This window comes from Lindgomyces ingoldianus (genome assembly GCF_010093535.1).
Source record: "Lindgomyces ingoldianus strain ATCC 200398 unplaced genomic scaffold BDR25scaffold_63, whole genome shotgun sequence".
Taxonomy (NCBI): Eukaryota; Fungi; Ascomycota; class Dothideomycetes; order Pleosporales; family Lindgomycetaceae; genus Lindgomyces; species Lindgomyces ingoldianus.
In genome coordinates this window covers 211,169-233,219 of record NW_022985224.1, presented here as the reverse complement: position 1 = coordinate 233,219, position 22,051 = coordinate 211,169, and the positions used below count along the sequence as shown (strand labels likewise).

General features: G+C 48.2%; 12 protein-coding genes across 12 annotated transcripts; 4 read left to right on the top strand and 8 right to left on the bottom strand.

Moving 5' to 3' along the window:
• Positions 1-381: 381 nt before the first annotated feature.
• On the top strand, positions 382-831 carry BDR25DRAFT_203855 (uncharacterized protein; the record flags this gene model as incomplete). The annotated part of the gene is made up of 1 exon (XM_033684426.1): positions 382-831. A coding segment is annotated over one exon (450 nt), but the record flags the coding sequence as incomplete, so codon positions are not given.
• Positions 832-2,043: 1,212 nt separating this feature from the next.
• On the bottom strand, positions 2,044-3,263 carry BDR25DRAFT_347464 (uncharacterized protein; the record flags this gene model as incomplete). The annotated part of the gene is made up of 2 exons (XM_033694268.1): positions 3,115-3,263; positions 2,044-3,049 (listed from the first exon to the last, which is right to left on the bottom strand). The coding sequence occupies exons 1-2, from the start codon at positions 3,165-3,167 to the stop codon at positions 2,044-2,046; spliced, it is 1,059 nt and encodes a 352-aa protein (XP_033539943.1). The 5' UTR covers positions 3,168-3,263.
• A 411-nt stretch (positions 3,264-3,674) lies between these two features.
• BDR25DRAFT_320282 (uncharacterized protein) lies at positions 3,675-4,007 on the bottom strand (the record flags this gene model as incomplete). Its single annotated transcript, XM_033691891.1, has 1 exon — positions 3,675-4,007. The coding sequence occupies one exon, from the start codon at positions 4,005-4,007 to the stop codon at positions 3,675-3,677; it is 333 nt and encodes a 110-aa protein (XP_033539942.1).
• Positions 4,008-5,702: 1,695 nt separating this feature from the next.
• On the bottom strand, positions 5,703-7,720 carry BDR25DRAFT_246528 (uncharacterized protein; the record flags this gene model as incomplete). The annotated part of the gene is made up of 5 exons (XM_033685931.1): positions 5,703-6,156; positions 6,260-6,619; positions 6,669-6,796; positions 6,921-7,456; positions 7,513-7,720. The coding sequence occupies 5 exons, from the start codon at positions 7,718-7,720 to the stop codon at positions 5,703-5,705; spliced, it is 1,686 nt and encodes a 561-aa protein (XP_033539941.1).
• Positions 7,721-8,040: 320 nt separating this feature from the next.
• BDR25DRAFT_298630 (starch-binding glucan 1,4-alpha-glucosidase) lies at positions 8,041-10,017 on the bottom strand (the record flags this gene model as incomplete). The annotated part of the gene is made up of 3 exons (XM_033689086.1): positions 9,746-10,017; positions 8,890-9,696; positions 8,041-8,834 (listed from the first exon to the last, which is right to left on the bottom strand). Exons 1-3 carry the CDS (start codon positions 9,981-9,983, stop codon positions 8,041-8,043), a joined length of 1,839 nt encoding a protein of 612 aa, XP_033539940.1. The 5' UTR covers positions 9,984-10,017.
• A 591-nt stretch (positions 10,018-10,608) lies between these two features.
• BDR25DRAFT_273705 (MFS general substrate transporter) lies at positions 10,609-12,547 on the bottom strand. Its single transcript, XM_033687368.1, has 3 exons — positions 12,483-12,547; positions 12,068-12,433; positions 10,609-12,001 (listed from the first exon to the last, which is right to left on the bottom strand). The coding sequence occupies exons 1-3, from the start codon at positions 12,538-12,540 to the stop codon at positions 10,764-10,766; spliced, it is 1,662 nt and encodes a 553-aa protein (XP_033539939.1). The 5' UTR covers positions 12,541-12,547; the 3' UTR covers positions 10,609-10,763.
• A 496-nt stretch (positions 12,548-13,043) lies between these two features.
• On the bottom strand, positions 13,044-14,065 carry BDR25DRAFT_347461 (uncharacterized protein; the record flags this gene model as incomplete). Its single annotated transcript, XM_033694267.1, has 2 exons — positions 13,044-13,722; positions 14,017-14,065. The coding sequence occupies 2 exons, from the start codon at positions 14,063-14,065 to the stop codon at positions 13,214-13,216; spliced, it is 558 nt and encodes a 185-aa protein (XP_033539938.1). The 3' UTR covers positions 13,044-13,213.
• A 372-nt stretch (positions 14,066-14,437) lies between these two features.
• Positions 14,438-15,154, bottom strand: BDR25DRAFT_320278 (uncharacterized protein; the record flags this gene model as incomplete). The annotated part of the gene is made up of 2 exons (XM_033691890.1): positions 14,438-14,764; positions 14,816-15,154. 2 exons carry the CDS (start codon positions 15,152-15,154, stop codon positions 14,438-14,440), a joined length of 666 nt encoding a protein of 221 aa, XP_033539937.1.
• Positions 15,155-15,733: 579 nt separating this feature from the next.
• On the top strand, positions 15,734-16,795 carry BDR25DRAFT_385124 (uncharacterized protein; the record flags this gene model as incomplete). The annotated part of the gene is made up of 1 exon (XM_033697914.1): positions 15,734-16,795. Exon 1 carries the CDS (start codon positions 15,770-15,772, stop codon positions 16,793-16,795), a length of 1,026 nt encoding a protein of 341 aa, XP_033539936.1. The 5' UTR covers positions 15,734-15,769.
• A 1,194-nt stretch (positions 16,796-17,989) lies between these two features.
• Positions 17,990-18,760, top strand: BDR25DRAFT_307981 (glyoxalase bleomycin resistance protein dioxygenase). Its single transcript, XM_033690942.1, has one exon. The coding sequence runs from the start codon at positions 18,059-18,061 to the stop codon at positions 18,692-18,694; it is 636 nt and encodes a 211-aa protein (XP_033539935.1). The 5' UTR covers positions 17,990-18,058; the 3' UTR covers positions 18,695-18,760.
• On the bottom strand, positions 18,724-19,509 carry BDR25DRAFT_363177 (uncharacterized protein; the record flags this gene model as incomplete). The annotated part of the gene is made up of 7 exons (XM_033696704.1): positions 18,724-18,772; positions 18,825-18,943; positions 18,985-19,065; positions 19,100-19,114; positions 19,140-19,245; positions 19,289-19,335; positions 19,411-19,509. The coding sequence occupies 7 exons, from the start codon at positions 19,507-19,509 to the stop codon at positions 18,724-18,726; spliced, it is 516 nt and encodes a 171-aa protein (XP_033539934.1).
• An 81-nt stretch (positions 19,510-19,590) lies between these two features.
• Positions 19,591-20,751, top strand: BDR25DRAFT_363176 (uncharacterized protein; the record flags this gene model as incomplete). Its single annotated transcript, XM_033696703.1, has 9 exons — positions 19,591-19,603; positions 19,652-19,692; positions 19,720-19,903; positions 19,957-20,009; positions 20,090-20,138; positions 20,182-20,212; positions 20,253-20,340; positions 20,394-20,435; positions 20,467-20,751. The coding sequence occupies 9 exons, from the start codon at positions 19,591-19,593 to the stop codon at positions 20,749-20,751; spliced, it is 786 nt and encodes a 261-aa protein (XP_033539933.1).
• Positions 20,752-22,051: the final 1,300 nt, after the last annotated feature.

The following is a 22,051-nucleotide window of genomic DNA, read 5'->3' as shown; positions in this document are numbered from 1 at the left end:
CCGTTCACTTCGCGATAGAATTCCACGATATTTCTATAATTAGTGAGTGAGGGACATAACTAGTTGAATATATGTGTTGCTGAAAAGGTCCGCGTTGTTTGAAGCCATTGCCCACTGACTTTCAAGCTCTTTTTCTTCTGTGATTATCTATTTAATTGCGAGTTTTAACTTTAGTTAAAGGCTCAAAGTTCCCTTGTATAAAAGAGTGTCACGTGCAGTTGCGGGGTGTGGCTGCCTGATGCCTCGACAGCTTCTCAGATTCTTTATCGCCCCTTCTTCTTGGATTGCCAGGGTATATTTTAAATCAACGTTTGCTTTGATGTTGGCACAAGAACACGGTGCTAAGTCCTAGATTTCTGGTCCTTCACGCTTCCAGCAGCTATGTGGGCGCTCTTTTCATCCTTCTCAAAGCCCGCGCAGCCTACAATCAAAATCATAGGCGCTAGATTTCCAGCAGACGGCTCCGCGCCATGCTTAGTACCTCTCACAACGACCGACGACCATCAGAAGCCTAAGAATCAGGGGCCGGACTGCTGCTTTTCTCGTGTCCCCGATCTGCGCGCATTTTGGAAGGTCACACGAGGCTGGGAGTTTCGAGACGTGGAGCAAATAACATTCACGGACCAACCAAACGAGGCCTGGAATGGAGTCTACTTGAAATGGTTCTCATTTGCACTGGACGATCTCCCAGAAAATGCTTCCGTCCCGCTCATTTTCTGTCGTGCAAGTCGCTTGGCGGCGGGAGATGTGTTTGTTGTAAAGCTTGCGCCGCAGGAATGTGATGAGCATGGTTGGACGGATTACAAGGACTTTCCGACAGAGTTCCTAGAGTATTGCATTGAACGGGACAAGAAAGAGATTGAGGAGTATATCCGCTTTCGAGATGAGTTGAGGGCGAAGAAAGCTTATTGGCCTGGAATCTTGGATCAGGATGATAGAAGTCAGTGGCTTGATACTATTTATCGTGAACGGCGCGGTGAAGCAGGTTACATCTAGATAGCGATAGTTAAGATGGACGACTAGATGAGGGCTGTGAGAAAGTGGTGGCTAGTGGAATATTATTGAATGGCGGTCAGGGGGGTGTACCCAATTGTAGGTTTGCGTCATGTCCATTTAGGGGAGGGTCTTTTGGGGAGTACCGATATTGCAAGGGGAATTCTAGTCTTTGAAACGATACAATCACCCTTAACCAAGACATTGAGACTTAGATGAGTTAGGGTAGCAGTGATGGCAGCAGCTGGACCAGAAGTGGAAACAAGGACGGTCTCTCTAGATAGGGTAACCCCTCATCTTCTTAGCCAAGATGCCACTGCCGAAGCATTCCCAAATCGACTTTGTTAATTCCCGAGAGTTCCGAATAGCGGAAGTGGTCGAAACGATCTTAGGTTCCGGGCAACCGTGTTGGCACACATAGCTGCTCAAAAGCGCTCCAATATCTCAAAGTCGTAAGATTGCTCGGATGTAAGATTCATTATACTGAGAACATAATGGTCCTTCGCACTCAATCCAACATGCCTTCGATATGAGCTTGTGAGTTTCTGACCCAGGTGTGATATACGTAAGTAAAGCGACGATGATAGAATAAAAGAGCGATGACACTGTCCGATTGGTAGGATCCACGACGGGCCAACAATTCCTTCGTTAGCAAGTAGCACACCGGCCCGTGGTTATCCATCCAGCATTTGAGTTTCATTAACCAAAATTCCATGATATGTCCATATCTAAGAATAGTAAGCTAGGAGAGTCTTTAGAGAGCCGAGTTCTTCTACAATGGCATTTGAATGTCCGGTAGCCCGGTTGCGGTTACCGCTTGCCATTGGGGCAGGGCGGAAGGTTGTAAATATTAGCTGACTTTTCACGACTGAGCTAGTTGCACTGGTTATACCATGCCTTTAGCTCTCACCTATAAACGCTCAAGTTTTGCCTGCAAAAAGTGAGAAGCGATGTCTGTTTGCCCTGTAGAATTTAACTGACATGGAATATCCGTGGATGGCCTTGAGAGCGAGCGAAGCGGCAGTGACGGTGAAGAGAGCGGCGTACAGCTCAACAGTCCAATTCTTCGTTGTAATCCCAGATCACCATCTTCCGCCTCCTTTCTACACCTTTCTCAATCCTAATCATCTTAACTACGCTTCCCGCGTCAAGCCACGGCCACCTTTTCTTACTTTTCATATGGTACCACTGTTCAATAATATGACACAGCCCCCCTCCAAGTTTCTCTTCTTCAAATGTGACAACTCCGTCCACTGGAATGAATTGCTCGTGACTGGGCTCATTTTCCACAAGGGTGCTACCTCGCAGAAACCAGCAGTCACCCTCTGGCAGAGACGAATTTAAGTCCATAAGCCGGAGGGTATCGATTTCCCCTCTTTTCAGCATCTCTACGAGCCGCGCCGGAACAGTTGAGCTTTGATCGCTATGATCAAATGGGACAAATATCCCAACTTCACGGACGTGTGGCACTGTTTGGGCAAGGTAGTCGAGTATACAGACTTGGTTTTCATCTGTGTAGGCACCAACCCAAAAGGAACGAGAAGAAAGGTTACGCCATTTTACACCAAAGACAACATGCTTAATCCGTGAACGGACTGGCTGTGGAAGTCCTCGCAAGACCTTGATCGAAGGCGCAGCCGAGATGCTGAGGATGGCGAAACAACTACGGGAGCAGATATCCAGGAATCTCGTGTCAGGGGACTCCGCGAAGCGATTGTAGTGGAGAGATGACTCCATCAAGCCGCCCAAAAATGCCATCGCTTCTTGTACCTCGAGGCTAATTTGCCTACAGGTGAATAAGAGGGCCGAGGAAGCCGAGAGTCGATACCACAGCCACATGATACCGTCTTTCCAATATTGACCAGATGCTTCTTCCTCTATGTCAGAACTAAACACTTCTTGAACAATTCGGAAGCCCTGTAAACCAATCCTCATTGGCCTATGATGTTTGTCTTCGTAACCATTCAATGTTCGGAAGAGAAAGTCTGCTCTCGGCTCCAGAGCGAAAACGTATATTATATCTCGAAGCTCACGTGGCAGGCTCAGTAACGGAAAGCTATTTCAATCAGAAAGTCCTTATGACGTATAGAAGGCTATTAGTACGAATCTGGGTTGATGTACCTTCCTGGACGCATACCACCTTCATCAGGCCCCAGAGTGTTGCTGGGCTCCATATTCCACTCCGAAAAGCACTACGACTCTAGATTGACGACTAACTGAAGGAGCTAAAGACGATTAAAGACCTTTAGATGCTTAGTGTTGAGTGTTGGATCATGTGTTGTGTGAAGGAGAAACGGCAAAGTGGGTTATGCAGTGAAGCGTGACACGAAGCACATGCGCTAAACCTTACCAGGACAGCTAGCTTCAGCCCAACCACCACCCATTGCCTACCAATCCTTTGTCACCCCCACCCGCCATCCAATGCAGGCGACACAGGAAAGTGGAAGTTAGGGAGAGAACCGAGCAGCTGCAATAGGAAACGACATTGCAGAGAACCGGGAGAAGTACTTTTAAACTTTAACGCAATGACTCATCCACACCTCAAGGAGACTTCAGAACCGAGCTTGTATCCATGAAATGAGGTCACGTTTGCCTAGATCTGCATTGCACCGTCGGTCCTTCAAGCAGCGCTATGTACGCGCCTGTAACTGTATACTGTTTGGGATCTCTTCTACCCCAGCTCAGCCTAGGATTGCCCGCTCCGACATCCGTGCCAGGAGCCAGTCGTACACCCATGCGCCACAGTTTTCTTGTAATAACCACGGACAACTGGAACAGTGCGGGCTTCTGCCCAACACAATCCCCCATTTCATTAAGGACGGTAAGGAGCCGCGACTTGAGCTTGCGAGCATCGCCCTCGGTGTTACATTTGGTGAGTCCAGATCGTCCGACACAATCCACTTTTCAGGCCGGAATGTGGACACATCCTCACAGTGCTCCTCATTCCGCCCCATCGCCCGATTCGGAGTACCAACAATAACACCTACGGGGTAGTACTCGCCGTCAATCGTCATGCCGCCGGGACTACCTCTCAGGACAGCGAGCTCGGAGCCGCTAGTGCCATACGCCGCGTCTCATCAATGCAAGCGCCTATGTACTTATAGTTCTTCAATAGCTCTGGCCCATACACCATCTCCTCGGGGCTAGCGAACGTATCTCTAGTCTCATTATCCAGCTTCAAATAGACAAGCAACTGTGTGTATTGTAGAAGAAAATCCTACTAATCATAATACCTGTGGAATCTGATCTAGCGAGGATAAGTAAATTGCTTCTGCGATCAGATTTTAGTCTGAACGCCTGGTTTCCGGTTTCCCGGTCTTTCCCGCTGCAAAGGAAGTGGAGCATGTCCTCTCTTCCGACCTCTCTTTCCTCTGCCACTCGTTGTCGTTCAGCATTTCAACGCTGTGTTACTGGCTCTTGGACGAATTCATAATGACCTCTGGTTTCATTAAGCGGTAAGATTTGAGAAGGTTATTAAGACAACTGGGTTTTAGCTAGACTAAGAAGTCTAGTAGCGGGATCCTCGCGATTTATGCCTCTATCTTCAGTAAGAATAGCCTCGGATAAATAGACTCCATGGGCTTTCAAGCTGACAGGATAATTAAATGCCACCAACGTATCGAAAGCATCCGGAATCCGTTTTAATCTACTATCCCAAAGCTCCTTTGTATCGAAACTCGCACTAAAGCTCAAATATCCGAGGATATCGAAAACAAGGAAACTCAACCACGAGGCGCAGGGCATGCATCCGCGCTCTGATCAACCTGCTCGTTCCTACCCAAATCCAGCAACAGTTCGTTCCACCCATATCAATATGCTTCGCCATAAATGGACTCGATGCGTTGATAGATTGCTCATTAAACGCCGAATTCAACAACCGTCGCTTCCTAACATGCAGTCTCATGTCGGACGTCATTCATGTGTTGACATCGTTAGCATTTCTTGACCAGATGGCATAATAACTAGAGCGTTTGACGTTAGGTCTCAACGAAATACTGAATTGTATGCGCTTAGGGAATTAAAGACTACGAAGTTCGGTGCGGCCCGGAATTTCCTGCCGTGGAGTTGGAAGTTCTATATGGCGGTCGTCCACGCAGGCGTGGTAGAAGGATGGGAGAGAGGGGATTCGAGAGAAGAAGGGACAAGGGAGGTGGAGGAGGGGGTGGAAGAAGAGATTGTATGTTGCGGTTGTTGTGACCGTAAGTTGGGTGAGGAGGCTGCGGGAGAGGGGGGAATTTGTGAGGTTCGCTAACGGAGCTTAGCAAGAAACCGAAAAATGGGGGGCATGAAGACGCCCATCCTTTTCGTTTGACTGCGATGGTATATAGACTAGCTGGGTCAGCATGGAATGGCAAACGTCTGCGAAATCGTCAAGAATCGAACGAATCCAGCCAGGATTGGAAGCGATTGCAATAATCTTAGCCTGCACCTATCGCGAAGGCGAAGGAGGACGGAAGGGAGGTTATAAAGCGTTTGCAGTTGTGTTAGGTTAGGTTGACATGAATCTGATGGTTCTAGCTGATGTAGATCCGTACTGTGCCGCTGGTACTACATTGCTCAAGAAGTAGGGGAGAGAGAATCGACGTCATGGACTTCAGAAGGCACTGTGCCACACTCGTACATCGGTGGCCGACATGTATGTGGTCATTGAAGGTGTGTAACATACGTGTGAGGAATCGGAAAGAACACCCACCCCACCCTAATCCATCTTAAAACACCCCCCTAAACCCACCGCTCCTCTCCCCCTCCAGCTCCACCGGTTCGACCCACATCTCGCCCAAAAACCTCTGCTCACTCTCACTCCCTAACTCCGCCCTCTCCCTTCCCTCCAACTCTTCCAAATGCATTCTCTCATCCACCATCTTCCCCGACCCCTTCCCATCCTTCTCGTGCGGGTTTTTATCTTCCTTGCGTGGTCGACGTCGCATATACCCAACAATATAAAACACAGCAATACCAATGCAGATCCCTCCCATAACTGCCCCAACAATTGCGCCAATGAGCGCGGTACGACTGAGCTCATTCGACTGTTGTTTTGCGGGAGGAGTACCGGAAGTAATAGGCGTTGGATAGCGCTGTGGGACTTTATATTCCTTCTCGAAGAGATATTTGTCGTACGTTTGATTTGTAAACGGTGCTGTTATATTCGCGCCTCCTTTATCCCTACCCCCCTCAAAGGTATGATTAGCATCGCTCTTCTGAGCTAAAAACTTCACCATGGAGCAGGTCAAAGGATATGAATAGAGAATTTGACGGGAGAACTTACGTCCCACCAATAACCTTCGTCAACGCGATAGGTAGTCTATACGGTGGATTGTCCTGGTTGAATAGATACCATATATCCTTATCGGCATTGATCTCTCCCAAATCCACGTTATGTTGCGCATACAAGGCCGGGGAATCGCAGAACTGGGTTTGCGGGAAACTGCCTCCCATGACGATCATTTGGGTACCGTTAATGATGTTGCAGGTGGCGCTGTGGTGGCCAAAAGAGGGCTGGCTTTGGTTCGAGGCAGGATACATTTTCACCCAGACGAAGGCGGGAAGGGAGAGGATGTAGAGGTCGTCCAAGGCTGTGCTGCCGTTTGTATTTTCGGCATCGGGTCTCAGGCCGCCGTAAATGTAGCTGGTATTCCCGATGAGCGAGGAAGGAGACAAGGTGCGGGCTCACGTACATGTTAAAAGAAGATTCGTCATCCGGCCAAGCTGCGACGCCGCAGAAACGAGTTCGTGCATCCGGAACCTCGCCGGTGGCATTCTGCTGATACCATTTTCGGAGTGAGATGTCGTAGATCCAAATTTCCTACTTTAGTCAGCGTGCTCTGCGTATCAAAAGCCCTCAAGTTCACACATACATTCATTGGAACCTAATTTACGTCAGATGATGTAGATCTGATCTGATCTAGAAGGTTGAATAGAATACTCACCCCAACCACACTTCCCCCTGGTCTCTCCTGCACAACTCCCCCAAAATAAACCAAAAGACCCGACGTCGACGCTGGTATAAACACCATCAAACCCTCTCCTCTCCCCTTCCCATCAGAACCCGTGAAATTCGAATACTTCCTACTAACCATATCAAACTCAACCAAAGTCGAGGTATACAGTCTCGGCGCCGTCCACCCTAGATCAGTTTCATTGTCGTGATATCCGCCAAAGTAATACCCCATTCCTGCATCCGGTGCTACGGCAGACATGCCGTGAGCGACGTAGGACATCACGTCCCCTTCCGTGCTAACATTGCTCCACAAGCCGTGTAATTCATCGTGAGTCCAGGTTTGGAATGCGGAAGGAGTGCTGGAGGTGAAGTAGCCACCGAAAGCGTAGAAGCGCTGGTTGATCTCATCGGCCCACAAAGCTCCGCCTGCGACTGAAGGTACCGATGAATCTTTGCCGGAACCTGACCGCATCTTAGGCATGCCATCTTGTGTTACTAAGAGGTCTGAGTAGAGAAGTAGCGAATCTGAACGTAAAACCTCATTAGCGACAAACGATACGAGAACAGGTTTGGCAATATACTCGTGTAATTTGTTGGATCCGAACTCATGGGGTTCGTATTAACATAGCCACCATCAAGATACAACTTGTTGTTTAGCACCGTCGTGCGATGCTCGAATCGACGACAAAAACCATCCAGCTGTGTCGTTGCATTCGTGCCAATATCAGTAGCACTCTGGACTCCAGTAATGAGCAACACTGTCGTTGCAGCAAAACATTGTAAGATCATGCTGCACATCGCGACGTGTATGAGGGAGACTGAAAGTGAGGATCGAGGCCTGAACTGAGGCTGACATTCTGTAGGCCCCCATCATAAACTTAGCTTGTGTTCCTGTCCCCACCACAGGGTAGGGCTGCCAAGATATCATTGGTGTAATGAACCGGTGATACCTGAATCCCTGCAACTGGAAGCCTGAAGTTCAGATCAGGGCTGGGGGCTGAACCAATCAAGTTCGTTCAAAGTCAAAGATGCTGCAAAGAGGGCGAAAACCGCGAATAAAATTCGGGAATCGGGCAAACCTAGTTCTGCCCCCATCTATCCCACCTAGCTCACCTCCAGGAGTCACCGATTGCGGCTGACCTTCGACACGAGGTTGGAACAGAATATGATCGATTGGGATCGCTCTCCCACACCACCCTCCCATCCGCCTCTTTGCGGATATACTTATACTGCAACACTGTTCCAGCCGCCAAATTCACAGTCCCATACCACAGCGGCACGCTATCCGTATATCTCCCAGCATCTAGCTTCACGGCTTTTGTTGTGTCCCAGCTGCCTAATGCCGCAACTGACCCTACGACGTAGATATTCTGTCCAAGCGACGTCGTAGCAAGAACGTTGAAAGTGACAAAGACGGTCGATGCTGTTGTGCAAGGAAAGTTCGGCCAGTTTGTATTCGTCGCCGGGCTGTATGATCCAGTCGCAGACGAAGCAGCGCATACGCCTGGTACCTGGTTGGCGGAACCAGCACCCCATGATGCGGGCAGGACGTTGTTCCTTGCAGCTGTCATAGTAAGGAATGATGCATATGACCAAGTCAGGTCGACAGCGGATAGTGGGCCCCCAGAAGATTTATCGAACTGCTCGGCTAGCCCGCCTGAGCTTGGTGTGTATTTCTGCACGATCGCGACGTATCCGTCTGCATAAGTTCTTAGAGCGGATGTGAGAGATGTGAAGGTTGAGGATGACGAGGAGAAGGTTCCTGTGGCTGCTGAGGGGTAGATGGCCTGCCAAAACGCGAGAGAGGTGGAAGTAATGCTAATGGATCCGACTTTGTTGATCTGGTACAGCGCCGAGTACAATTGTTCCGCAGCGGAAAGCGTGCAAAGATACCACGGGTTTCCTGTTCAGTCACAGATTAGAATGGAACAAGGTCTTCTATTCAGTACGATGCTTACCGTTGAAGTACACATCTTCTGGATAACGTCCGACAGCTACCGCTGAGCCCTGAGAGATACCATTGTTCACACCATAGACAAGCCGAAAAGAATCCGTCACGACTCTATGGTTAGCCAGCATCCTCGGAGAGCAGGGCTGAAAGGTGGAATCGTCGCATCCAGCGTTAGGATCGAAAGTATGAATGGATCCCAGTATAGAATTCGCGTCTTTTCCACTCCTTCCTGTATTGACGTTAATATTCGAAATAATATACGATCCACTCCAATATCTCTGCAAGAAGCAAAGTGTCTGTGGGGCCTGCGAGTCGCAATTCGGGCAGCTCTTCCCAACAGATGCAGCAAATGCGCTCCCCTCTACTAAAGCACGGTGCTGAACAGCTGTCGTAAAGAAACTCGATCCATTGACCTCTTCCCAGAGATCGAATCCGGTCTGGTTCCAATACTGGGCCACATACTCGAGGTCGTTCTTCACGATTGGCCAAACAATGTTCGCGGCAGCCGAGCCGTAACCATTGGAGAGAAGCCATCTCCCGTACGCTATTAGCGCCGTAGCACGAAGAGCAGGGCCGTCTCGTTGAGGCCTTCCCCAGTCGCCCGTGAACGCGGTACCATCTGGCATATACTTTGGCTCTGCTAGGCCGGCTCCGTTAGAGAGGCTGCCCGACGGATTGGAGACGGTTTGTAGTTTTGCCTGGGCTGAGATATAGTCGTTGATCTCAAGTTGGAGGTAAGACTCTTGGGTAGTAATAAATTGGTCGACTAGGGCCTTGAAGACGAGAGCAGAGTCACGTGTCCAAGTATAGAAATCTAAAGTCGTCAGATTAGACAAGAAGAATTATTGGGATTGGATGCGCACAGTTCGGGTTCACCTTTGACGGGCTAGCGAGCACAAGTCCGCTCGACGCGCCGTACGACTTTGCCCCTGTAGATCCAATATTTGCAAGCACCCCAGAAAGGGCAATGGAATTCTCATTTGCTATCCATGTGTCGAGTGCAGCACGCTTCTGGACTGGCGGCGTCGCTGGAATACATTGTCCTAGAGGAAGAACGAGGGCTAAGGCACAAAGCCTGGTGAAGATATTTCTAGAAATCATGGCTGCGGTTTACCACATTGAAAATAGAAGCTGGCCAAAGACCCGCGGCGGAAGAATTGGACATCCACAGGTTATGTAGTCCTCTCCAGTGAGGTTCGACGGGGAAACTTGGGTGTAACATACACCCATGATCCACCACGGCCCGTCGTACCAAACCAAACCGAGAGGCCCCTAAGATTTAGTAGGTCCATCATCATTAATACCCGTCTCTTACGGTTAAGCTCCCGTACCTCCATTCGTCTTCCCAGCCCGTACAACGTCTCCGGTCAACGGGCCACGAGCGCTCGGGATCGGAAGACCGACAAAACAGGAAGGTTGAACTCCATTTATCACATGCAGCGCGCAAAACAGGAACACGAGATGAGAAGATCTCTAACACGAGCAGGTACATTAATATAAGTGCAGCTTGTCGTGCAGGTAATGAGAGGAAAAGAGGAGGGGTTGCAACAGGCGCTGGAAATTGCCGTTGGGGCGAGGGGCGAGGTATGCGTTGATTGGTGGATAGCAAATGATGGTTTCTTGGATCACGGTTCGTGAATTGAGAAGCTGTTACCGGGAATAAGTCAACCTAGCCAGGTCAAGCGGAAGGGCATGTTCTAGAGAGACTCGAATATGCTGATGTAGAAAGACAGATAAGATTCATTCAGGCCATTACACATTAAGTCCATTCCCCCGATGCCCAAAAGTTATGTTCCTTCAATGGCAAAGGACAATGCCACCAACATGCAAATGCAGAAAATCAAGACCAATAACCTCCACAATGTCTTCGTCCACAAATCTTCAAAGCTCTTCATCCTCAACAACTCCTTCCTCAATTCCCTGCACATTCTCATGCTCAGTTCGCATCTTGAGTCCACTTTCCACCTCAACAGCATCGATATGCTCCCTAGGAACCCAAAAGAGCTGTATCACACCTAACATGGCTACCGCCGTGCAACTCAGCCACGCATTTCCTGATCCACCCTCGCTATAGATCATACCAACAAGGGGCGGGCTCACAGTCCTAGCCAAACAAGAAGCTGACATGGCGAGTCCATTAACTTTGCCGAGATCCAGGGGCGAAGCCGTTGCATTCTTCAGTAAGATGAGAGCGCATGGTACGACAATAATGCCGTAAAATCCCTGGAGGATGAGCGCGACGTATATTGCCACGGGGATAAGGGAGTTCGGAAGCGCGGAGATGAAGGGCATGATGACATAGCAAGTTGGATACAAAATAACCATGATAATGAAAGACTTCCACACGCCCACTTTCTCGGCAAAGAATGGGAAGACAATTCCTTGGATGAAAAGTGCAATGAATCCGTTCACGGCGAGGTAGGTACCGACATCGTGTAATGTGAGGCCGAGGCCGCCGTGGAAGTCGAGATGTCCCGGCGGAGTATCTGGTTTGTCAAGGAGATAGACTGGGAATGTGTTGGCAAATGCCATTTGGTGGTATGCGACAAATGCCAGGCAAAGCGTTAGCATGATGATGGCCAAGTTGAAGGTTCGGCGCGGCCTATCGTCATCTCGTGTTAAGCCGCTGCTGTTACGATAGTCCTGGGGAAGCTTGATGGAGTGCATGGTTCCAAAAGAATTCCTACGAATGTCGAAGGTCTGCTCGGTGGGAAGCGGTAGACTCTCTTCTAGAAATGAGGGCCGTTTTCGAATATGGCGAGTCTTGTCTACGTCAGAGTGAGGTCGTGCGGTGTCGGGTGAGCAGCGTACAAGGGATGCCCGGTCCCTCTGGTGATGTAGTGGAGTCTGCTCATCTATTTCATCGTCTTCAAAGACCTTGTGATCTTGTTGATGTCGCGGATTTGTCTCTTCCAGAAAGATCGCCCCCTGGATAATTGCTAATAAAATAGCAATAACAGCCACAAGATTTGGCAGAAGATAGGGAAACTTTCCAAAAAGGCCATCTGGTGAGAAAACGGTAGGGTAAAAGTGAGCTGGTTGAGCCAAAAAGCCGCCCATTGCTGATCCAATAATACCGCCGAGGGTCCAGACAAAGGGTTGAACAGCATATGCTCTTGCTAAATATGCAACCAGTTAGCGGTCTTTCAATGGTACTGTAGACCGCAAGCGCACCATTCACTTACGTTCATGTTCCGGATGCTTCACCATTTCCGCCACAATAGTCTGCATAACAGCCACATTCCCGTTTAGCGCACCTCCGACAAATCTCGCCAACAAAGCCACCCAATAATGCTTCGCGAGCCCAAAGATGAGGCTCGAAAGTGCGACTCCGCCAAGACCGATCAGCACAACTGGTTTTCGTCCATATCGGTCCGAGATGGCTCCCCAACCCATTGCCGTAATGGCTTCAGCGACCGCATACGCAGATATCAATAGGCCGGAATAAAATGAGGCATTCGTCTCGTCGCCATTGTGGAGATCCTTGACCATGACATAGCTGTAGGCGAGGATGCTATTGAATGCGATTGGTTCCGAGAATCGGCATATTGCTAGGCGGGGTTTAATGGGACTGAGAGGTCAATATATGTTTCTACATACCGACTATGGCAAGCTGCTGTGTCGGGAAAGCATGCGAAGTTCTTTGGCTAGGCGGCATGATCTAATGGAGGGTTTTGTGAGGTTAGTGGCCTTGCTTGAGGAATATTATTTTCCTTATCTAGGACGCTTTGTCAGCCCCAACAATTGTGGAACGTGAGGATAGATTGACTGTCTATTTGAAGGAGTAGCTCATGTTCTCACTCACACGAAGGTATTTACCGCAAGCTTTAACCACTGGTTTGCGCAGCAGCAGCAGGTGTCGGTAGTGAGCGCACAAAGCACGTGACTCACAGTGAAGAGTGAAAACTTTGGTCATTTAGGTAAGCGTCAGGAGAGCGCAATTGCGCGAAGGGGTATATAGCAAAAGGAAAGTCTTCCAAGCCCTATCTCTCAGCTAGAAAATCAACACGGCCGCGCTCAAAGACGGCCGTAAGGGGTATCTTCTCCCACTGTCCGTCTTTCAAACCTAGCAATCGCGCAAAACGTCGAATCATGATGACCCTTTATCGAATCCTCCACTTCGGCCCTTAGCTTTGGAATATCTCGTCCCTAGACTACGATATTCCTATACGCAGAGCAACATATGCCTTGAAAACGGACGCTTGGCTTCATCAGACTGCGCTTTAACAGGTACAGATTTCCATCCCTCTAGTAAGGAAGAACTCTTATGGCTAGGAAACGGCGATTGGGTGCCTCATCAAAGTTTTTGGTTCTTGCACCCAAGCCCACATTCAGCATTCTACCGTCCCGGGCCTACGGCAGTATGGGGATTCGATGGAAGTTCGATTGGTTGACTGTTTGTCCGTGGCTACCACTGTCAGTCCTTGCACCTCTACACATCCTAGCATAAGTCTTACTGGCGCAGTGAACCCATCTAACTGCTGTACCGTTGGAATGGCATTCGTGTCCGCCTGTAGTTCCACTTTCTGTAATGGCACCGGATCCTCCACTTGATTATCGGGCGGCAGCTCCTGAATGCCTCCACTCCCTGGTTCCATGTCTTCGAGGGCCCGGTACTCGTGTTGATTTGTGGGTCGTGAAGCCTCCATAATTTTCTGGCGCCTGCGCGCTTGGATTTTGTTCTTTGCGATGATGATTCCTACAACGATGCAGAAGATCACAGCGATACCAGTGATGATAAGGATGATTATGATAATGATCCCGGCAGCAGTCGTGGAGGCTGTTGTTGCTCGAGGGAGAAGATGGGTTACACGCGATAAGGAGCCTCCAATTACGAGTCCTGCAGAAGAGTCAGAACCTGAGGACTTGAACAATGCGGTTTCGTGGTAAATGCACGTGGAAGTCTTCAAGTACCTTTTCGTGGAGCCATGAATCCCAACCCAGTAAACAGTTTAGGTTTTTGATTTGGCGGGCGATAATGCTGGTGGATTAACTGCTTGCGTGCGGCGTTGTCGTCCAAAAGCTCATGGGCGAAAGGCGATGAAACGCGCCTTGTCCTTGCTTGCCAGGGATGTCGTCACCAATGCTGGTCGCATCGCGATCAATGCACATCTCCATCCTGGAAGGAACTTACGGATCCGTAGTTCCACGGACAAGATCAGAGCCTCCTCAAAGTCTTGCATTCTAAGTTTAGACGTGTTAGCTTCATGAATGCTGTCATTGGATTTACATAACTGCCCAGTGGACACTGACGTTTTCTGCGTGATAATGATTGGTGTTTATCGGTGTTTGGCACAGCCTCGAAGCGTTGGACCTTAGCTCATGTTTGGGGCCCTGAAAGCTTGGGGGCCAACGGCGTGGCTTGGTTGCGGCACAGGACCGTTAGCCAAGGCTGATTTCGATGATTATCATGAATCTTCGAAGCGAACTTCATCGCGAGTGAGCGCGATGTAATGAAGAAGTAACTGTTCGAAATCTTTTGATAGCGTAGAACTGATTCGAGAAGGGTTCTGCCCAGATTTAGAAAATGCCGAAGGGCCAAAAACGGCAGCATTCTAGACGGTAGTATCATTTGTCAAGGTATTTAACGTCAATGTGGGTTTTTTGGTCGTAGAAGTAGTTGTACGGGCATCGTTCGCGGCCATTGCTGCCGCATATGGGTTTCTTGAAGCGGTAGACGGATTTCTTGAAATTAATGACGGGCTTCTCGAAATAGATGGTAGGTTCTCTCCTCTGGAAAATATTGGTGAAGGTGATCTTGTGTGCACTAGAGCTGCGGAAGGTACTCTAGGACTTCTCGCTGCAGTAATATTTGATTGGGTCTCTTCGTTTGTGCCTACATATTCGACCGAGTCTTGGAGCTCGTATGGCGCTCTAGGTTGCTAGTGGAGGATAAGTGGAAAGTAAGGCATTGGTGCTTGAATAGTCCTCACCTCGTTACTATGAAGCTGGTGAATTGGCTCGCCTTCAACCTCCAACTTAGGCTTTCCTGTTAAGTCCTCTCCTCCCTCATCATTCGTTGGTAGTTGGGCAATGCCGCTCCCCTCGTCATTCGGAGATTGAGCTGTCAACTCAATCTGAGACCCCAGGGTTTTGTATCCGGCTTGCTGGAGGACATGCTTTTGTCGCCGGCGTTTCTGGATCTTGTTTTTGACGATAAGCGTTAATACGGTTACAAGAAATAGGATGTAAAGAGATCCAATAACGATGCCGGCAATGGCGCCCCCAGTACTAGTATCGTTGTCGGATGATCTTGATACTAAAGGTGCCATCTAGAAAGAGGAGATTGCACGGTGGCTATTCCAAGATGAAAGCAAACGAGGATTCAGAGAGAAGGGACAGAAAAATTGTAGAGTGGGATTTGGATTGTGGGGAGAATATATCGATCTATATATTTGAGAAGGATGTGGCTACGCTCACGATAAAACCGTATCCTAACCGCAATGAAGCCCATACCACACGAACGCCTCGTTGGACAGGCGAACGCCCCACTTAACGTTAAGAACGATTGGTGTTCATTTGCTCCCTTCCCTGGTGGAAGGTGGAAGGATGCTACGATTTCACAGCCCTGCGGACATTGGTCTCCGTCAGCGCGGCACAGATGCACATGGGGTTGTTTCGCATGTCATAATCGAGGAAAATGCTTCAAATTTCAGATTCACGAGGCAGTGAGCAGTTTAAAATAGATATATCAGTCGAGATTCAGCCTAGAGAGAGCCGATGAAGGCGGAAGACGCAGAGTCGCACACTGTTTCCTGGGTTTGTTCCTCAATGTTACAAGAGTCGATGACATAAGTCACCATGACTCGCGCATCTCAGCACATCATCAAGTAGACTTTAGCAATCACAAACTTCAACAGCCCCAGCTCTTCCCTACAATCACAAAAATGGCGGCGCCTCAGGTAACCACTCACCTTCAGCGGATTCTTTGCACGTCTTGGGCTACGAATCCGCTCCTCCACCCGCTCCTCCAAACCGCCCGAAGCCAACCCAGTAGAATCGATTCACTACTCCGTCCCCACCTCCACGAACACCATTTTCCGCAAGAACTCGAAGTCTACATAACAGATTATGTTAATATCACCATAACGCCGGGGCTCTATGGAGACGAAACACCTCACCGTCCACCGTGGTACTACGCGAACAGCCTCCTCTATGGCATGCTATTAGGACGAGCATATACGCTACTTTCCACTCCAGTCCGTCCGCCGAAGTCGTTGTCCAGTCTGTCCGACTTCCCATTCCCTAAACTTCCCGCCGAATTGCGATTACAAATATACGAGTACTACAAGGAAGTTTCAGCGCAGAGGCAGCGGTACTGGGTCATCATGACGCGCATCTTCCTCAAGGCACTCTGGTCTGGATATGAACCCGAGGAGGGCTCGCGATATATTACAGGAATCCTACTGCTCACATGCGGCCATGCTCTTTCATCTACCGCGCCACTTCTCCGCGGCCATGGCAGGAGCTGGATATGGTGGGACGACCGAATCAAAGACCCTGAGCACACCTGGGGTTGGCAAGAGCTCCTTGAAGCCATCATGAAAACATCTGAGCTTCCGCGCCACAATACGGACATAAAGAAGCTGAGGAAGAGGTGGGAAGAAGCCCGTCAGATTGGCTTTTCCTCGTATTGGGGGTTCTCGGAAGGGCCTGGTAGGGACCTCGAATCGTTACATAAGCATTACGAGTATGTGTCGAAGGAAGTTTTGGAAGTTATGGATTTGGCACGCGAGCATCTGAGGACGGATGAACGGGATTGGACACCTCCAGAGATCACCACCAAGTTCTTTAACCAGCTATTTGAAGGGAATGAGGAGGGCAAACGTGTGTGGCAAGCCACTGGAATAGTCCCTGATGCGCTGGAAGTGCAGTCTGAAGAGGATGCAGCGATCAACGAAGCGAATACATAATAAGGAAATTTGAATAATAAGAGGAAATTTGAAGCTCATATTTCTTGTTCAACCTCTTCCCAAAGCCGGCCACTCGCTTCTTCCTTCCTATCGTGACTTGACAGTGGAGGCGCTGTGGATGGTTTTCGCTAGGGCTATTAACAGAAGTTGGAGGGCCGGGCGTAGCATGCTTGTTGGTCGATGTGAGTAATGACGGCTTTTCCCTAAGATATGTGTAGGATTGGTATGAGACGTGATGGAATCGAGAGCTAATATTGGCAGGATTGTGATGCGCCGAAACCTAAGGCCCCTGTCTCATCAACCTGAGCTCGTGGGCTCCTAAGAATTGCGGGGTTCGCAGAAGGATTATGTTGGAGGTAGTAGGAAAGGAAAACGGAAACAACCTTATCAACTAGTTGACGAGTTCTGAAATGATCTAATAGTCTGTTCCGTATCCCGGGTTCATCCTCTACCTCCATGCGAGACACTACTCCTCCGGTCTTTCTGCTTCCGACCTCCGACTTTCTACCCATGCACCACGTTCTCTCGCCCATGGATTTACCTTTATCGGACTTGTATTCCTGGTCTCTCAGTTGTTTCCCCCTCTCCCTCGGGCCTCTCTCGCTCTCTCGGCCTTACCCATTCTCCGTTCTACAAATTTATCCATCAAAACCTACTCCCGACTCGCAACACACGACGGCTAGAGAACGACCGTATTCATCATTACCATCTCATTCATTCCGCTCAATCCAACCATTCCACATCTGCAGACGTCCAGATCCGATTGAGTGAATCCTAGGCCTGCGTGAGCATGACCTATTCCCCTCATTTTTTACCAAACTCGCTACGGCGAGGCCTCAGTAATCCGCGCCGGAAGACAGGGGTGTCGAGATTCCGGGGAAGGTTTGTAAGCGACAAGTGATGTTCTCAGGGGTCACTGACGAATAGGAAAAGAGGCCGTATGGAATGCCTGAGTGCGGAACCGATAAATCGGGAGGGGCTGTTACCACCGCCAATGGATAATAACAGAACTGAGAAACTGGGCTCACTGAAAGTTCTCGGCTGTCGGATACAATGGCTGTGTATGGGGTTCAGGTGAGACGGGGCGAGGATGGGGGCGGGAATGATGGAAGCGTGAGAGCAATGGAGGTAGAGAAGGGGTGTATAAAGGCCTCGCTGTCGGTGTCTAAAATGCTAGACATATTCCTTTGCCATTACAGACGAACTCAAAAAGCAAACGGACCCACCACCAAACATTACATTGTCAAGCAAACAAAATACAACATGGCATCCATCCCCACTTTCAGCTCCCTCCCCGACAAACCCGCCGTCACACCCCCCGCTCACCTCGCCCACGTCGTGCTCCAAACAGCCCAACTCCGCGTCATGCAAACCTTCTACGAAATCTTCCTAGGCGCCCATACCGTTTACTCCAATGACCACCTCGCCTTCCTAACCTACGACCAGGAACACCACCGAATCGCGCTCGCCGCCCTCCCCGGAATCGTCCCCAGATCCGAAAAATCCTCGGGGTTGAACCATATTGCCTTCACCTTCCCATCTCTCACATCCCTGCTCACAGCTTATCAACAGCGCAAGAAACACGGTATGCAGCCGACACTATGCGTGAATCATGGACCTACGACGAGTATTTATTACAGGGACCCCGATGGCAATACGATTGAGACCCAGGTGGATGGCTTTGAGGAGCCGGCAGATGCGACGGCGTTTATGGAGAGTGAGGCGTTTGCGAAGAATCCGCTTGGCGTGGAGTTTGTGCCCGAGGTGTGGATGGAGAAGTTGGGGGAAGGGGTGGATGAAAGGTCGCTAATGGTTAGGGATGAAGATGATGCGGCGGGTGCGTTGGATATAGAGCGGTTAGTGGAGAAGTTAAAGGGAGGGAAGGTGAATGGGAAGTAGAGACTACAGTGATTGGAGGAAGGGGGGATTCAAGGGCTTTGGAAGGCTTTGGGTTTTACTTCTTGGAGTGAGGTGGAGCTGGTGGGGGTGGTGGGACGGTGGGCTACCCATTTGCTAATGCTAGGCAGACTGGAGATTAATGTAATGAAGGATAGGGATATGCTTAGCAAGAAGATCAGTGTTGTGGGATTCTGTAACGCTCAACAGTAACTGAAGGATCTTAGACACAACACGACTAACTAAATATACCTATGCGCGGTTGTTGAAGAACGAACTAATTTAAATCTAACGCGAAGTTCAGGTAGCCAATCGCGCCATTTTCTACTCTCAACGGAGCGGTTCTCAAAACAGTTTGTGCCCTGCACTAGACGCTGACTAGCTGTATTCTCCGTAAGGCTGGATGACCGACATGCTAAGTGACTATGGATATTTAGAAGAGGCAGACAATGTGAAGCTTCTCTTTTAAGACGGTACTGACGCAGTCTGCGACATAGCTGTTGGGACTAATGGCGGGATAAGTAGAGTAAGAAGGAGGAAGAGATGAACCCCTCCTGATACGGTCAAAGCCAGGCACGTCTACGCAGATCATCTCACTGATCTGAGGCGAAACTATCTAGCTGCTTCATTATATCTCTTTGAGGCTATTACCATTGCAAACGCTCACTTCGAGAGCCTTTCATTTATTCAATGCTAGACTATTAATCAAGCGCTGCCACGAGTTCTCCGGAATTGACGACTGTGCGGTTGCAAACAGAAATAAGGAAGTACTGCAACTGAAGCGCAGAAGAATCTTTCACCAGTTCATTGTTGTTCATTAGCGCAATACAATTGAATCGCCAACTGTAGTATTGCTCACGAAACCTTCACTCTCGCAACACTGGAAAACTGGCCGAGCAATGCCAGAACAAAGTCGCTGCGTATAAAAATAACGAAATCTTGCTGCTAAATTCAGTAAAGTCGTTCACTCGTTCATTGCTGTTCTTATGAAATCCCCCATGGTGTAATGGACGGACTCCGAGACGTAGAGCAGGTGGACATATAATTCACTACCGAGAGCTCACTTCACTCTGGCTTATATAAAGTACCACCCAAACCTACCCGCTATAATATTGCGGACGTCCTTCTTAGTCACGGTTAGGGTCGTGTTAACTTGTCTTTCAAAGGTGTGGTGGTCTTCCGCTCCACCGAAAGCTCGCCGGTCTCAGTTCAGTATGAGAGATCCCCTAATCCAAGCGGAAACGGCAATCCTATCTTCCCCTGAGGCCAACCTGCCTCTACCGCTATTTCTCTTGTGGTTTTATCGCTGGTGCTAAGAGTGCTGCCGTAGTAAATAAGTACTTACTCTCTTTGTTTATTTGCGCAACTTTGATATAACGTAACGCGATTGGGGCCTAGCCTCCAACTACCCAGCTGATCCTACTGCGTTTGCATGGAATTCGCTTTTGTCAGCTCTGTCAAAAAAGCGACCACCATGTCTGGCGTTTGAGTCCAGCCCCCAGCCATCCAGGGCGTCCCATTGTTCCTACAATGAATTAGGCCTTGCCTGCTCGGTCTAAAGATACTGTTACCACGCATCTCGCTCTGTCTGTAACGCCTTCATCTCAGCCGCTCCATTCTCCGGAACCATAATGCTAGTTTTTGAAACAGTCGGTTCCCCTTTAAATTAAAATATACGGAAGCTCTTGAATACCAAAAGCAGGACCCCAAAGACCACACTAATTCACTAGCGGAATATCTTCGTGTTGCTCCCTACCTTGTATCCACCTGTCCAGAGCTCATTATGGCTATCCTTCGCCATCCTCACCTCGTTCCAGAGCTACAGCGATGAAGGGTCGAGATCCTTCATTCTCCTAAACCCCCTGTTACTATCGACTCCTTGGATGAAGTTGAGCGTGCCAAAGCCCAAGGGTAGTTTGGTTGGAAAAATCCCACTATGTCCTGATTTAGCGAAAAGGCAAGATGCGAAGCGGATATATGTGCTGGATAATTCCTACCGCGACGCTCATGCTGATGTAGAGAGGACTACTGAGTACCTTGGTATTGCATCCGATACATAGATAACCAGCGTGGCCAACAGTCCGTAGTACGTAACGTAACTACGTGAACGTAGTAATCACGTGAGGCGTACAAAAGTAGTTAAAATGTGAGACGTAACTTTTGTACAGTAAATTGCTAAGTACGTACTGTAGTATAGGTCAGAGAGGTCATATTTTAGGAGATTTCCCTCCTGTTTTTAGACCCTATTAGCTATTGTGTTAAGAGCTTTGTTTAAGGTTGCGTTTTAAAGTAATAATTAGATAAAACTCTGCGTTTTATAGCATAGTAGCCTAATTAGTGTGCTAAGTAGCCCCTTATAAAAATAGTTAACTTTTGCCCTAGAAAAGCTTCTTATTTTATTAATTATTATAATAAGCTAGATGTCTTAATTCCTTTATTATAGTAAGTGTATAGCCTTATTCTAATTCTTTTGCTTATTAAAGTTGTTTTAATAAGCTAAGGTGCTTTATTACACTAGCTTTTATTATCTTGCTAAATTAAAGTTAGCTTTTTTAGAGTTGTTAGTGCCCTTAACTCTAACTCTAGCCCTAGGTAAAGATGTATCCTTTTATAATTTTCTAGTAGACGTGCACTTTAACTCTAGAGCCTTTTTTATAATAGAGTAGGACAACATTTAGCTAGAAAAGAAAAAGCTAGTGCTAGAAAGACTTAGCTATTAAGTAAAGCATAAAAGTTAACTCTGTAGCAATTATCCTGTCTCCTAGGTCTAGCGTTATAAGAGGGATTTAGTGTATAAGGATAACAACAGCACTGTTTTTAAAGTGTAGCTTTGCAAAAGATGTTACCTTTAAGGGCAACACAAAGCTGCAAAAATTATTAGTAGTTATAATTATATTATCTCTTATCTTTAGAAGAAGCATAAAATTAATGCTAGTAAAGATCTTCTACTTAACAGCTTAAGGCTTCCTGCTAATCTTTTTAAAGCTATAATAAAAGTAGCTAGATCTATAAGAATTATTTTTTATAAAGCTTAGTAAAAGAAAGCTTTTTAAGCTGCAGTAATAAACTAGGTTATTTTTTAAGATTAAACTTTTAGAAACGCATTTTTAGCTAAAACTTATAAAGTACTTACTTAGAACTGCACTAACCTTCTTAACGCTATACTATCTTTCTACACTACGCTTTTAACCTATATCTAGAACAGTCTAGTGCGCTAGAAGTAGGAGATTTAAATAATACTAAGATTAGCTTATAGTAAAATTACGCTAAGCATTAATATATAGACTTCTTTAAACTACTTATCCTGCCTAGGGGTAGTAGCTTATTTTTTTAGTATGTACTAGTAAAACCTTAGCCTAG